The 14,676-nt window shown below is 35.9% G+C and overlaps 1 protein-coding gene across 3 annotated transcripts; it reads left to right on the top strand.

Annotated features, from left to right (window-relative positions):
- Positions 1–90: 90 nt before the first annotated feature.
- LOC141653155 (transportin MOS14-like) lies at positions 91–14,357 on the top strand. Of its 3 annotated transcripts, XM_074460828.1 has the most exons (27): positions 91–511; positions 3,308–3,385; positions 3,503–3,565; positions 4,125–4,172; positions 4,273–4,419; positions 4,967–5,098; positions 5,391–5,431; positions 5,530–5,621; positions 6,246–6,373; positions 6,648–6,723; positions 7,472–7,592; positions 7,672–7,771; positions 8,176–8,257; positions 8,618–8,700; positions 9,154–9,273; positions 9,710–9,761; positions 9,894–10,049; positions 10,772–10,898; positions 10,980–11,061; positions 11,159–11,247; positions 11,328–11,402; positions 11,483–11,537; positions 12,115–12,234; positions 12,585–12,677; positions 12,759–12,904; positions 13,039–13,216; positions 13,770–14,357. In XM_074460828.1, the coding sequence occupies exons 5-27, from the start codon at positions 4,339–4,341 to the stop codon at positions 14,046–14,048; spliced, it is 2,508 nt and encodes an 835-aa protein (XP_074316929.1). In that variant the 5' UTR covers positions 91–511; positions 3,308–3,385; positions 3,503–3,565; positions 4,125–4,172; positions 4,273–4,338; the 3' UTR covers positions 14,049–14,357. The 3 variants fall into 3 exon arrangements, with proteins under 3 accessions (XP_074316929.1, XP_074316930.1, XP_074316931.1); XM_074460829.1 differs by lacking the exon at positions 9,154–9,273 and having other exon boundaries at positions 247–511; XM_074460830.1 differs by lacking the exons at positions 91–511; positions 3,308–3,385; positions 3,503–3,565; ... (3 more) ...; positions 5,391–5,431; positions 5,530–5,621 and adding an exon at positions 5,978–6,066.
- Positions 14,358–14,676: the final 319 nt, after the last annotated feature.

The following is a 14,676-nucleotide window of genomic DNA, read 5'->3' as shown; positions in this document are numbered from 1 at the left end:
AACAATACTACGTATCACATTAAACGGACTATTAACCAAAAAATATACAATGAATAAAGCTTTCGTATAACAAACAAAACAACTTTTCTTACGAACTTAATAAAAGAACAATTCGAAAAATGGGAACATTCACAATATCAATAACGATATCGATTAACAACGGCAATAATAACGATTAGAGATTTGATATGAGACGATTTTACATGAGATTGCCCGTTTATCATATCATAAATAAAGGAGTACTAAACGGAACAAATCATCCTCAAATAAGAGATTTCAAAAATACACACAAAGTAGAAAATCCCTCGATCTTTCTCTATCTTCACTTCAACTCACTGTGCTATTAATTCATTCATAATTTAGAGAGAGAAAGTGCAAAATTGCAGCAATGGAGCTTCAAAATACAGTGAAAGAAGCTTTACACGCTCTTTATCATCATCCAGACGACGTCGTTCGTATGCAAGCTGATCGCTGGCTTCAAGATTTTCAGCGCACTCTTGATGCTTGACAGGTAGTATCATTCTCAAATTTTTCAATTCAATTTTACGATCTTTGTGTCGTTCTAGATTGTTTTGAATTAAGGAGTTGTAATTCGAGCAGTTTTTTTGTATTTTGATTTTGATCGAGTTATGATATGCTTATGATTGATTATCGTGATGAGAAATTAGGTTACTGTACTGCAAAATGTGAGCTGTGTTTAGATTTCGGTAATTTGGAGTAGCTTTAATGTTTTGGAATTTGGATTGTCGAAAATCAAGTGTTGTGATCGAGCAGTTTTTTTGAATGTAGTTTGATCGCTGGCTTTCAAATTTGGTGATGAGAAATTAGGTTAAGGTAATGGAAAATGTGATTATGTTTTTTGTGGAATTCAATTTTGAATCGATCAAGTCGTCGTGATATGTTTTAGGGGGTGTTTGTTTAAGGAGTTGTTTGGAATTCGAGCAGTTTTTGTATTTTGATTTTGATCGAGTTATGTTTGTTTCATTTTTGGTTATCGGGTTTGAACCTCAATTAAGTTAAAATGCGGTACTTAAAAATATCGTGTGTTTAATTTTCAATTTTATAAAATCATTAAAATGATTATTTAATTGTATATAAAAAATTGAATTTATAATATGCTATAATTTATTTTTTTATATTTTTGTTCATTTTAGTTTGATACCCATGCATTTCAAAATTGTCCTGATGAGAAATTAGGTTAAGGTTTGAAAATGGGAGGAAACCCCCAAATTTGGTTGTTTGAATAGCTTATTTTGAATTGATGAAAATCAAGTCGTCCAAACACCCCCTTAGGTTTTTTAGTTGTAATTTGATCGACTTATTATTTGCATTTGCTTAACTGTAGAGAGGAATAATTAGGTTAAGGTAAAGCACAATGTGCGGTATGTTTTGGTTATGGAATAGCGTTAATGTTTTGAATTATCGAAAATCAAGTCGTTGTGATGGCGTTAAGATACTACTGCCTCTGTCCCGATCATTTGTTGTCCTTTTCCATTTTTGGGTGTCTCAGTCAATTGCTATCCTTTTTATTTTAAGATTGCATTTGATGAGCAATTTGATATTCACACTCAATTTGGTCCACTTGTCATCTTATAATTGGCCCCCTTCCCTTTCCTTGTCTTTGTGCCAAAACCAAAGGACAACAATTGACCGGGACGGAGGGAGTATGTTTTAGGTTTTTTTTGCTGTAATTTTGATCGAGTTATGATATGCATTTGCTAAATTTAGTGAGAAATAGGTTACGGTAAAGCACAATGTGCGATATGTTTAAGTTATGAAATATCTTTAATGTTTAGGAATGACGAAAAACAAGTTATTGTGATCGAGTTATAATATGTTTTAGGTTTTATTTGCTCAAATTTTAATCGAGTGATGATATGCTTTTGCTTAATTGTAATGATGAAAGGTTGAGGTAGTGCAATATGTGAGGTATGTTTGGTTATGGAATAGCCATATGTTTTGAATTGACGAAAATCTACTCCCTGTGATCGGGTTATGATATGTTTTAGCTAAAGGAGTTATTTTTACCTGTAAGTGTGATTGAGTTGTGACTTAGGACATGCATTTGAGTGATTATAGTGATGAATAATTAGGTTAAGGCACTGCAGAATTTGTGGTATGTTTAGGTTATGGAATAGCTTTAGTGTTTTGAAATGACAAAAAAGTCACCGTGATCGAGTATGATATGGTTTAGCTTTTTTTGGTTATAATTGTGATGGAACTATGATATGTATTAGCTTCTACGTTTATTGTTTAGTCATAGAATAGCACTAACGTATATGCTACATGATGGTGAAAAAATAGGTTAAGACGGTGCTTAATGAGTGCTATGTTTAGGACTTTAGGTTATGAAATAGCTTGAATTTTTTTCAAATTAGCGAATATCAAGTTGTTTTGATTGAGTAATGATATGTTTAGTTTTTTTTCTTATTTTGTTATTTCGGTGATTGCGTTATGATATGTTGTAGATTTTATTTTTGTTGATTTAGTTAGGAATAGATTTTGGCGGGACGGTTCTTCCTGAGAGAGTAATCTTTGGTATTAATTGGTTTGTATGATTAAACATATTCATGATATCGCTGTCTTATCTTGAATAGGATAAACACGAATGCTTGGTTACCACATTTATTCCGGCTGTTGTATATAACATAAAGGATTGTATAATTAAGATAGGGAAGGAAAAGGAAACATAACCATTGTGCAGACATGCAATATAACAATTTTATTAGTGACAGACGTGCAGTACGTCGATTTGACTTACTTCATTGTTTTTCCACTAGGTATTTAGGTCTTATACTCATTGACAACTACTGCGTATAATCTCATGATTCTATTGGTTTTATATTGCTATGTGTCATTTAGGCGTATATAAGATATTTCTTTGTATTCATCACCACTATAATTTTGCCTCAACGCCTATAAAGAGCCTCGCCCTAAGGCGCGCAGAGAAGAGAGGGGGGGGGGGGGAATGATACCAAATGTGACTCGTTCACTTATAATTAGTTAAATCGGAAACAGGAAGGGTAACTAGAGCTTTATCATTTGATCCTTCCCAGCCTGACTCAAATTTGAGAAGTTTGAGTTTTGAGCTGCTTGAACCTAGTAATAAAAATGAATGGATGCTTCAGTTATGAGCAAATGAGTATTATTTCTTGTACAACGAAAAGGATTTTATGTTTCCAGTTATTCCCGTAAGAAGCTGTTAGTATGCTTTCGACAAACATGCAAGTTTTTTTGTGCAGAAAAGTTCAGTAAAATATTCTATCTTTTTGTGCCAGAGGGAGTAACTCTCTATCTTTTGTTGTAGGTTGCAGACAATCTGCTTCATGATCCAACTAGCAATCTGGAAACTTTAATCTTTTGCTCACAAACTTTAAGAAGCAAGGTATCGTGTATGAAATTCTGTCTTTTTCTTTTCACGTCCTCTCACACAAGAGTTCATTTTTGAGTCGTAGGATGTCTCTGACCTTTTTGTAAAATCTTTTTTTCCTTCATGAATTAGGTACAAAGGGATTTCGAAGAGCTTCCTATTGAAGCTTTTCGTCCTTTACGGGATTCTTTGAATGTAAGTGACTATGCCATAAATGGTTGATTGTGCTTACTAAATATAGTATGTCCAGTTAATATTAGTTGTCCACCAATATTTTTCTGTATGTTGGACACTAAAATCTAAAACAGCTTGAATTTTCAGTTTGGGCCACTTTAGTATATTAACTCAAATCTTCGAATAGTATGTAGATGTAGCTAATCACATAAAGAAACAAAAATGATATTAGAGCTAAAAATTTACCTGGAGATGAATAAAGAAATACTCGTATAGCATATGATTTTGTTCGAATCAAGGGTTGATTGTACAACTCTAGGCGAACATAACGATAAATACAATGAAACCCTTCCTACGAGTTTTACAAAGTTTCCATGTTAACCTTTTGAGTTTTGAAAACTCTATTTATTCAAAATTTGCCAATCCTACTGTGGATTTTTTCGTTATAATTTTTCCCCTTTCCGTTTGTCAATTTTATAACATGTATCAATTATCAAATATGTTGGGGTTTCATAGTTTCATGCATAAGACAGTAGTTCTGTATAGTTATGCATTTATTGTGTGGTGTTGTCTGTTGCAGAGCTTGCTAAAGAAATTTTACCACGGACCTCCTAAAGTTAGAACCCAGGTATTGTTTGAATATGCTCTGGAAATCAGAATAGAGATCATCATGTTTCTCTATATAGTTCTCTAAGTGACACGATATTTCTTCTTATGTGGACCTCTAGATTAGCCTTGCAGTGGCTGCATTGGCTGTTCATGTCTCTGTACAAGATTGGGGAGATGGAGGAGTTATGACTTGGTTGAATAACAAAATGAATTCTCGTCCAGAATGTATTCCAAGTTTTTTAGAGCTGTTGAAGGTTCTACCCGAGGTATGTAGATTACTACTACCTGTGTGTTACCTCGACTTATTTTTGCTTTCGATAAAACCATTTTTGGTCGAGGAGCCAGGGGATTTTGTGCATTTCATTGAAAGTGTCACCTGATATACTTTATACCTAAACAAACTGTTTTGCCTTCTGATGTTTCAAAACTTATTGTGTCTTTTAATATGGGCAGTTCTAGTTTCAGAAAAATATCAATCAGTATTTGCTATGTCTTGACCTTGATCTTGCCAAGAGAGAGATGGTTAGTTAATTGTTTTGGAGCAGGAATTTTACCAAGTTCTTGTAGCTGTAGTGATTTGAAGAAATAATCACGTTAGAATTTTTTTGGCATTGGATCCTTAGCTTAATTTTAAGTGCACTTCAGTAGTCTTCTTGTTTACCTAATGTGGGTGGCGAACTTCAGGCAGCAGCGCTCCTACGCTTCTTACTCTTTGATTATCTTTTCACTACATTCATTCTCAATTTTTTTTTTCTAATGTATTAATTTGGCATTTTCTAATCATTCACAAAATTTTTTTGCGCATGGAAACAGGAGGTTTTTAATTATAGAATATCAGCCCGTCCTGAAAGACGTCGCCAGTTTGAGAAGGAGCTTACTTCTGCCATGGAGGTTGCTTTCAGCCTATTGACTGCTTGTTTGAATGCCAGTGAACTCAAGGAGCAGGTTCTATTTTTAGTGTGGCATCTAATGTTCAATATTTAAGTTCGAAGGTTTTTGGGCTGGTTTATCTTCAAATTTCATGTCCTTGAAGTACTGGTTTGTTCTGTGTTTCTCAGCAAATTATATGTTAATCTCTGTTGCTTAGCACTCTTCACTGAATCATCTGCCTGATCTACTCATTTTCGTGTATTGAGTTATGTAAAAGTTGTTTTGTCAGTTATGTCTATTCGCTGATAGGTGTGAAACCGTTGCTCCTTCTGATTTTTTTCGTACTTTGGAACTGATTGCTTTCCAGGTTCTTGAGGCATTTGCTTCTTGGCTCCGCTTGAGACAAGGGTGAGGGATTGCACCCTATGAACAAATATGCCAGCGTTAACCTTCTTTATTTACTCGAAGTTGTTTTAGAGATTTATTTGGTGCCTTTCTTCTTTCAGGATTTCTCCATCTGTTCTTGCTTCTCATCCTTTGGCTCTTACAGCTCTTTCTAGCTTGAATTCTGATATCCTTTCTGAAGCTACAGTTAATGGTATAATTTTTCTGCTACTTCTTTCTTTTCTCGTTTCGCTCAATTATGAATATATCCCACCCTCTTCCTTTAATCCAGGGTTTGAGGACCCATCTAATTTCCATGACATTATTTAAGTCATACTCATTATGCACATTGAAGGCTACCCGTTAGCGTACATCCTGATCTTGTGACTTCATGACAGTTATATGTTTTAAACAACAAATATACTTTCTTCTAATTTTATTATTTTGTCTTTATTGTCGTTTAAACTCAGGCCCGGTTCTAAGTTAAATTGTTACCAAATTTATTTATTTTCCACCATGTCGGCTAGCTTTTTGTCTTTTTTGGTGTTGGTTTTTTGTTTTGACGAAACAATCTTGCTATGATGTCTGGTTTTTGTGGATCTACTCCAATCTTTGTGAAGCAACTATACCTATCTAACCAGTCACAGGCATGACCATAGGTAAATTTGCTACAGATATGGGTGACTGATTTATGACATGGTAATTTTTTTTAAATTTCTAATATTTTGGACCGAGTATTTGGGTTTCTGTAACTTGATGCTGTACTGTTGGAGGCCATAGCTGCTGTGTTCCCTTATTGAGTAAATTTCTTGTTTGGAATTTTTCTTTGATTTTGTAGCTGTTTCGGAGTTGATCCATTGCTCCGCAGCCGGAAGTTCTTCTGATGCTTCTGTGCAGTTACCGTTAATTCAAGTCATTGTTCCTCACGTAATGAATCTAAGGCCTCTGCTTAATGACCGTTCAAAGGTAATCTTACCTTTGTCATTTTATATGTGTGGTTTTGACTGTTGTGCCTTCTGTTTGGAATTACTTTTAATTTTTGTAGAGGAATTCTTATGATTCGTGACGGTGCCTTCTTCCGTATCTATGATATATTTGGTTTTGTCACATTCTGAGTTCGATATAGTTTTGAATAAGCCCTTATATTTTTTGTATTATTGATAGAGGTTCTAATTTAATATTTACGTGTTTTATCAATGGACTTCCGATGTTTTTTTCTTTTTTGTTTTTATGCCACCAGGACGAGGAAGATGTGAAAGCCATTGGTCGTTTGTTTGCTGATATGGGTGATTCATATGTCAAACTGATTGCAACTGGTGAGCATACACCCTTTGTTTGGTCTTTCCTGCCATTGCTGTCTGCTGTTTGTGTTGACTCTAAGACTCCTTAATTCATGTCATTAAAAGTTGGATTACTTAGAAATGATTAAATAAATTATCTTAATACCTGTCTCATTCCTTAGCGCAATCAGGTTCCTTTTCTATCACCACATGGTGCATTATCATCATGTCGTCTTGATCATCATTATCATCATCATGACCATCACCATCAATGCCATCAATTTTGTTGTGTTATTTCCCATTCTATAATACCCCATCGAAAAATGTCTATATTTTATCCGCATCCTGTATTTTAAATTTTCACCACCGGTGCTTGCTCGGAGTAATATTTTATGACCTATACTGCCAGATCTTTTTTGGGAAATAAATATTGGGAAACACCGAAACATGTGTTTATAAATGGTGTATATTTGTAATAAATGGTCACAACCCACAAGTGAGACGATAAATTATAAACATTTAAACAGAGAAAATCAACTCCAGTTAATGATCTTAAGAATAAGCGAGGATTAAATACATTTGGTAAATGTTATTGAAATTATGGCTGCATTGGCTGCAATCTGTCACGTCACATCCTTGACATCCCGATATGCGATTTCACAATTGCTATTGTAAGTCTGTAACCGTGGCTGTACCATATTGTATATCGTGGCTATTATTGACGATTTTTAGTGACTTTCTTGCCTGAGCTTTCTTATTCGTTTCTTGATTTACTTTCTTTCAGGTACTGATGAAGCGATGATGATAGTGAACGCATTGCTAGAAGTCACCTCACACACAGAGTTTGAAATTGCTTCGATGACGTTTAACTTCTGGCACAATCTACAAATTTACTTGATTGAAAGGTGAGGTCTTCTGTAGTGAATGGATGTCTTCTGTTAAATTCATCCGGAGATAATCTCTAATCTGTTCATTATGTTCCAGGGATCTGTATTTATCTTATGGTAATGAGCCATCCATTGAAGCCGAGAGGAACAGGAGATTGCTGATATTTAATTCATCATATGAATCTCTAGTCTCCTTGGTGAGTTTGAGGATTATATGTATTTGAAATAGTTTTGCCCTTTTGTGCTTTTGTTTTTGGTTACACATCAAGACCTTTGTTGAGTTTGTTCACTAGATCCTATTGAAATTAAATGTAGCTGCTCTCCGAGCGTGTTTAAACATACATAGGTTTAGTGATTGTAAATCTCGGTGCTGACTTTTTTAAGGCTTTAGGAAAACTTCCTTTGGGAACCATACAGCTGGTGCTCCCTCAGCAAGTTGCAGTTTATTGTATGTTTTGTTAGAGCAGTTGCTCTTCCCTAAAGCACTGGTCTTGTTTTAGCCTGTTTGTTTTCATATGAAACACTATGTGAGTATGTGGCTTTGTCCTGTACACCGATAACTATATGTCAAAATTTCTAGCCTTCTGTTTTTCCTTGACAGGTTAGTTTTCGGGTTCAATACCCGGATGATTATATGGAGCTTTCAAAAGAGGACCTTAAAGATTTTAAACAAACCAGATATGGTAAAATTCAATTTCTACCATTAGTACATACTCCCTACGTCCCAATCATTTGTTTATCTTTGATTAAAATTCCCCTCACAAAAAATATAAAAGGTAAACAAATGATTGGGATGCAGGGAGTAGCATACGTAGTATCTACATGCCTGTTCCAGTAGCTAAAAGATATAGATGCAATATATTTTGTATTTGGTTTGACTTTTCATTTTCACCGGCTTCAAATATGTAAAGAGAAATAAAAGTGCTAGTGGTTGTAGTTTGTGTCTTCTATAAAGAATCACCTTTATTGAGTAATCCATTCCATGTTACTGTGGCCTATCTTTTGCTTATGTTGGCACTGATCTGAATTCTTGATGGTGTTAGCTGTTGCGGATGTTCTAGTTGATGCAGCGCTGGTTCTAGGTGGCGATAAAGTTCTGAAAATACTTTACATGAAACTGGCTCAGGTATATATTTACTATTTCGACTTTTTTTCCCCTCTCTTTCCTTTTGTTATGGATACAGAAGCTTCTTTTTACACCTCATATTTGGAGTTTTCCCTCCATTTAGATAAAATGACTGGGTAGTGCCTTCTTTTCTCTTAGAAGGCTTTTTTTTAATGATCATGAAAGCATGCGGTAGGCGACTGGTCATAAATTCTATTTGCGTTATATTGTTTGTTTCACCTGTCCCCTCAGAAATTGGAAGATCGGGCGTTGTGTCAAACACTAGAGGTCTAGAGCCATCTCAGAACTTTTATTGTTGGTCTGATTATGCATTATATATGACTCCAGAATACAGACTCTATTTTGTGGGAACACTTGCAAAAAGTTTTTAGTATGCTTATCAGCTATATAGAGCATCTGTTCTGTCTTTTTTTTTCTTTTAGTTATTTTAATTTTATGGTGTTGATTCTATAGGCAATGTCAAGCTGTGGAAATGACCAAAGCAGTGGTTGGCGTCCAGCTGAGGCTGCCTTGTACTGCATTAGGGCGATATCAGAGTGTGTCCCAAGTATGGAGGCGGAAGTGATGCCCCAGGTTCATAAAACTTCTCCAGTTTGCCTGACTTTAACGTTTCCGTGAGATCAGATTAATAAAAACACTAACATTGAATATTAACCAGTAATTAAGATACTAATGTCTCATCAACTTAGAAGGATATATAGCGTGAATTGAAATATCATGTTAACAAGCTCTGATAGTTGTATCGTAGTTATTGCGTTATTGGTACTCTAGACCATTTAGGTTTTCTGTCTTTTGCACTTCATAATCGTTCAATATAAAATGGTTGTTAAAAGGAGCGCCAGTGTAGTATTGGGTTCCTTATGAGAAGGCTGAATTTGGTGGGAAGGACTATAACTCCTATAGGCCTATGCCTATGGTGGGACTTTGCATTTATGGCGACTTTGCTGGACAGAAAACCATTATGTACAAATAGAGTGTTTTCTTATCATGGTAATATGACTCACTGCAGGTAATGTCTATGCTTACGAAGCTTCCCCATCATCCTCAGCTACTCAACACAGGTAAAACACACTCCAGATTTGATATCTCTTGTCGGGAAATTGCAAACAGCCCATCTTCTAGTAGTGTTTATTGTACGTGCAAATTGACGAGTGTCATGCCTGAATTTTCTGTAATTGTTGGAACTTGTTCAGTCTGCTTGACAATCGGTGCATACTCAAAATGGCTTGATGCTTCATCTAGCGGACTTTTAATTCTGCCTTCACTGGTGGACATACTTATGAGCGGTATGAGCACATCTGAAGATACTGCTGCGGCTGCTGCGTTGGCATTCAGACATATATGTAATGGTATGATTCATTAACTTCTGGTGCTTGCTATAGACGTTTTATCGTTATTCCCCATATAGATCTTAGGCATATATAGATCTTAGGCATACCATTCTTGATTTGGTATTGCCGGGAAATAAATCCATTCTTGATTTGATACGATAGCAATAACATTACCCCTATGCTAAAATGACAGACATAGGTGGTCTCTCTTACTCTCCAAAGAGCCACCTCTTTCAACTTAGGCTTTGCAAATGGGGAGTTATCCAACGAATGACTCACCTTTTACATTGTAGCTCAACTTGTTATCCTCTCTCTCCCTCCAGAGCTATGTTACTCCACCTCTGTACCATGTCCACTCGACACTTGGACATGGGTATGACACTTGGACACCTCATTTTAAGCCAAAATATGCACATTTTTCATAAAAATTGCCAAGTCCGACACTTGGACACCGCACCCGTGTCGGATACTTCTAAACGAGTCCAGAGAGAGAGAGAGAGAGAGCGATGTGCCGGTGTACATGCTCTTGCAATATTTTCTGATATGAAGGTCAACTTTGAAATAGTTATTGGCATTTAAACTTGTAATGTGGGCAACTCTTTTAACTTTTTTGATATCTTCATTGAGATCCTTTAAAGATGTGCCTTCTCCTTGTATCATGGTCTTATCTGTCTATCAAATGCATAAATCTATCTTGCTTCCATGTTCTTCAATGATAAAACTATTTATTTTGCATGAAGATTGCCGGAAAAAGCTGTGTGGATCTTTGGATGGCCTCTTCCATATCTACAACAGTGCGGTGTATGCTGCTGGAGGAAACTTCAGAGTATCTCCTGAAGACTCACTTCACTTGGTTGAAGCGCTTAGGTATCGTTGTTGGAAATTTTCAGAGAGTAAGTGTGTCTGTGTTGCGTTGTGCTATAGTCTGACAAGTCTTTTGCCATGCAGCATGGTGATCACCGAACTTCCTCCGGACCATGCAAAGAAGGCAGTGGAAGCACTATGCCTGCCTGTTGTCACTCCCCTTCAGGTTTAATAATCTTAAGATGGCAGTTTATCAAGGCAGTGTTTTGCTTCTACATCAACTTGTCATTAATGAGTTGTTACTTTATGGTCTGAATAATCAGGAAATGATCAATCAAGGCCCAGTTATTTTGGGACAAAAGGGTCCCCGCGAGCTAACTGTTCATATAGACCGCCTTGCATATATTTTTAGGTATAAGAATGTGCTTAAACTTGTACTCTGTAACTCCTAAACCTTTGTCTGATGATCTCACTGAATTTTTGTCATATCAGATATGTCAGTCACCCTGAGGCTGTGGCAGATGCAATACAGAGGCTCTGGCCAATTTTCAAAACCATCTTCGATGCGTAAGTGTCAGAAATTTATGATTGATGCGTTTAGTCTTTAGACAGTGTGCCACAGAGATGTTTAAATTTCTTAATCACAGGCGTGCATGGGACATGCGGACAATGGAATCTCTTTGCAAGGCATGCAAATATGCCGTAAGTCTTTTTGAGCTAAAGTTGTTTTCTCAAGTAGAACTGTAAGTTACCTTGCTGATTGCGCAAAGAGGAACTGGGGTTTGCTAGCTCATCATATATCAACAATGGTAACAGTACATATTTGTGAATCGGTTTCTAGATTGCAGAACAAAATTGAAATTCTCCAGTAGTGTACTAAAAAATAGCTTGTTCATTCACAAAGATGAAAATGACGCTACAGAATTGTGTCTGAAAGTAAACCATTAAAATGGTGGAGGACTGGTTTTAATTCTCAGTGTAGCCAAATATGCTTTTTGCTTGCATAGCTATCATGCCTTGTTTTTTTCTTCACTACCATACATGTGGTTTAATTATAGACGAATGACCTTTTTTTATATGAAAATTTGTCGAAAATGTCATGTCCAAGAGGAGCTCAATACGTAGCACAATCCTCTCATGCTTTAATGCTCTATTAGCACTGTGTGTGCATTTATTAGTCACATTGCTGATGACTGCTTTATATACTCTGCTTCACTTGGATTTGTTTCAATTTATATATGCTTCAATATAAACATGATCCTATCATCTGTTTTGAAAGGTAAGAACTTCTGGAAGGTTCATGGGAGTCACAATTGGAGCAATGCTGGAGGAGATACAAGGACTCTATCAGCACCATCTCCAGCCGTGCTTTTTATATCTCTCTAGTGAAGTCATAAAGGTATATATTACTTTTTTTTACAAAGTACTTTGGAATTGCTTCATTTTCTTTTGCGCAAATATATAGGAGGCATGTAGGTAGGGTAAGCAATTGTTATTGGGATTGGTCTGTTAATTAGGTGGGGGTATTAGTCAATTAGTGAAATGGTGTTACTTGATTTCAGTCTTTCCGATAATGTGGGCCAAAATGACCACTCTATTAAAAACTCGACAAAATCAGAAATGAGACAATTCCATAATCTAACCAAAGAAAGAAATTGGGTGTATATCCTGAGAATAGGACGGACTACTTTCTCAAAGATTTGTTGGGTACTTTCTCTTCTAATCAGCATCTGGATTTTTATGTTGCAGATATTCGGTTCGGATCCTTCAGGTTCGGAATATCTGAAAAATTTAGTCGAGGCCCTTTTTAGACGGACGGCAAGTCTTCTTGCAACAATTAAAGTATGTTCTGCAGTTACTGTAACACTCCTTAATTCAGGGATTTTTGTGTTGGGCATCAATTATATTTGGACTTTGTGCCAGGATTTTACTTCCAGACCAGATATTGCTGATGATTGTTTCTTGTTGGCTTCAAGATGCATCCGATATTGCCCACAAATATTCATCCCATCAATGGTGTTCCCTTCACTTATTGATTGTGCTATGATTGGGATCACAGTACAACACAGGTGTTTTGCTGGAGCGTTCCCTTCAAAGTTGTGCTTGAAATTTGTAACCGACATCTTAATGGAACATATGTCTTAGTTGTTGTCTCTTGAAACCTTGTCTGACAACTGTCTTTTGATCTCATAAACTCTTGCAGGGAGGCCTCTAATTCCATATTGTCGTTCTTATCCGATGTCTTTGATCTCACAAATTCACGTGATGGCGTTCAGTGCTTGCCTATTAGAGACAGTGTAATCATTCCCAGGGGGCCAACTCTCACGAGGATATTGATTGCATCTCTGACAGGAGCTCTTCCAAGTTCCCGTTTTGAAACGGTAATTTTCATTTGAATAAAATATTGATAATTTTATCGACAAAAAAAGTTTCTGTAAGACAGTTTTCAGTAGGATGACGTTCATTTGAGGTTCGGGGTGAGTAAGGTTTCATGCTTATACTCACCCTGAAACCTTAAAACCCACTGTGCTACTCAAGACTATTATTCCCTATCAGCAACTCTCCAATGATTCGTCTTATAGCATGAGATGGGTCCAAAATGAAAGTAGTCCTCCATGGTTGAAATAAATCAAGAAAAACACCGTATTATGTTCATCAGCATAATAATATATGCGATGATCACCAAAATTGCATTTATTTATCCAAAATACTGTATTCAGTATGTTCATCCGCATAATAGTATATGTGATGATCATCGTAAAATTGTGTTTGCTTATCCAATGAGTTCTTCTTCATCTTCATCTTCGTCGTGCTTATTAATAGTATGCTGGTTTCATTGATGATACTATCCTATTAGACTACAAAAAATTGTGGTTTTATTTACTTCTAAAATTAACATTTGGTAAAGCTAAGATATTGGCCGATATTATGCAGGTAACATATGCACTTGTAGCACTAATCAGAACTTATGGCGTAAAATCTTTGGAATGGGCCAACGAGAGCATGTCATTGATTCCAAAAACAGCTGTGACGGAGATTGAGAGCTCAAGATTCCTGCAAGCACTATCTCAGGCGGCATCCGGGGCTAATATCAACAATATTATGGTTCCAATTGAGGAACTCTCAGATGTTTGTCGACGAAACAGGACTGTCCAAGAAATTGTTCAAGATGCTTTGAAACCCTTGGAATTAAACATGGCTCAAAGGGTATAGTATTCATGTTCTATAAAGAAAAGGTTTAGTGCACAGCTTATATGCTATAGAGAACACACCGAGGCGGCGAGGCCTGTTTTTCAAAGGGCCTTACAGAGCAGCTTTATTTACTCTCCTATCTCCATTGTGTATTTATCGCTCATTTTTATGAATCTATGATGATTGTTGAGGGCGTGGTTCATTTGTGTTTAGGGTATATAATTTACTCTTGTGTTACGCCCCATTGTATGTCCAACATAATTACTATCGAAATCATTCAACATGGTGCACTGTACAAGATCATACCGTTGTACGTCTTACAAGTTACAACCATCTTGTCTGAGTATTAGTATAGAGTAAAAGGAAGTAGATTTTTTTTTTGGGTTTTTTTCGGAAATAGGAAAATTGAAAATACTCCAGGTAATTATGGTTTGTTTAAATTATTCTTTTTAAAAAAATTATTTCTCCTTGAATTAAACGTTTGTGTCGTCTTTTTACGTTTGTGATTGCAATAAAGGATTTTAAATTAATGTTATTGAGTATTACTGTTTCTTGAACCAGTTGAATTAATGTTCTTTAAGTGGATAGAAATATGGTGAACGTTTTTTTGTTTGATGTTATAAATAAAGGAATGTTTCCCATATTAATT

Source organism: Silene latifolia, chromosome 4 (assembly GCF_048544455.1).
Source record: "Silene latifolia isolate original U9 population chromosome 4, ASM4854445v1, whole genome shotgun sequence".
In the NCBI taxonomy this organism is placed as follows: domain Eukaryota; kingdom Viridiplantae; phylum Streptophyta; class Magnoliopsida; order Caryophyllales; family Caryophyllaceae; genus Silene; species Silene latifolia.
This window is presented reverse-complemented; position numbering and strand designations above follow the sequence as displayed.

Bases quoted from the DNA above. Each gene is read 5' to 3' on its own strand.
- LOC141653155 (XM_074460828.1), top strand. From the start codon at position 4,339: ATGACTTGGTTGAATAACAAAATGAATTCTCGTCCAGAATGTATTCCA. The intron at 10,899-10,979 runs GTATCGTTGTTG...TTTGCCATGCAG, and splicing joins CACTTGGTTGAAGCGCTTAG to CATGGTGATCACCGAACTTC. The intron at 11,248-11,327 runs GTATAAGAATGT...TTGTCATATCAG, and splicing joins CGCCTTGCATATATTTTTAG to ATATGTCAGTCACCCTGAGG.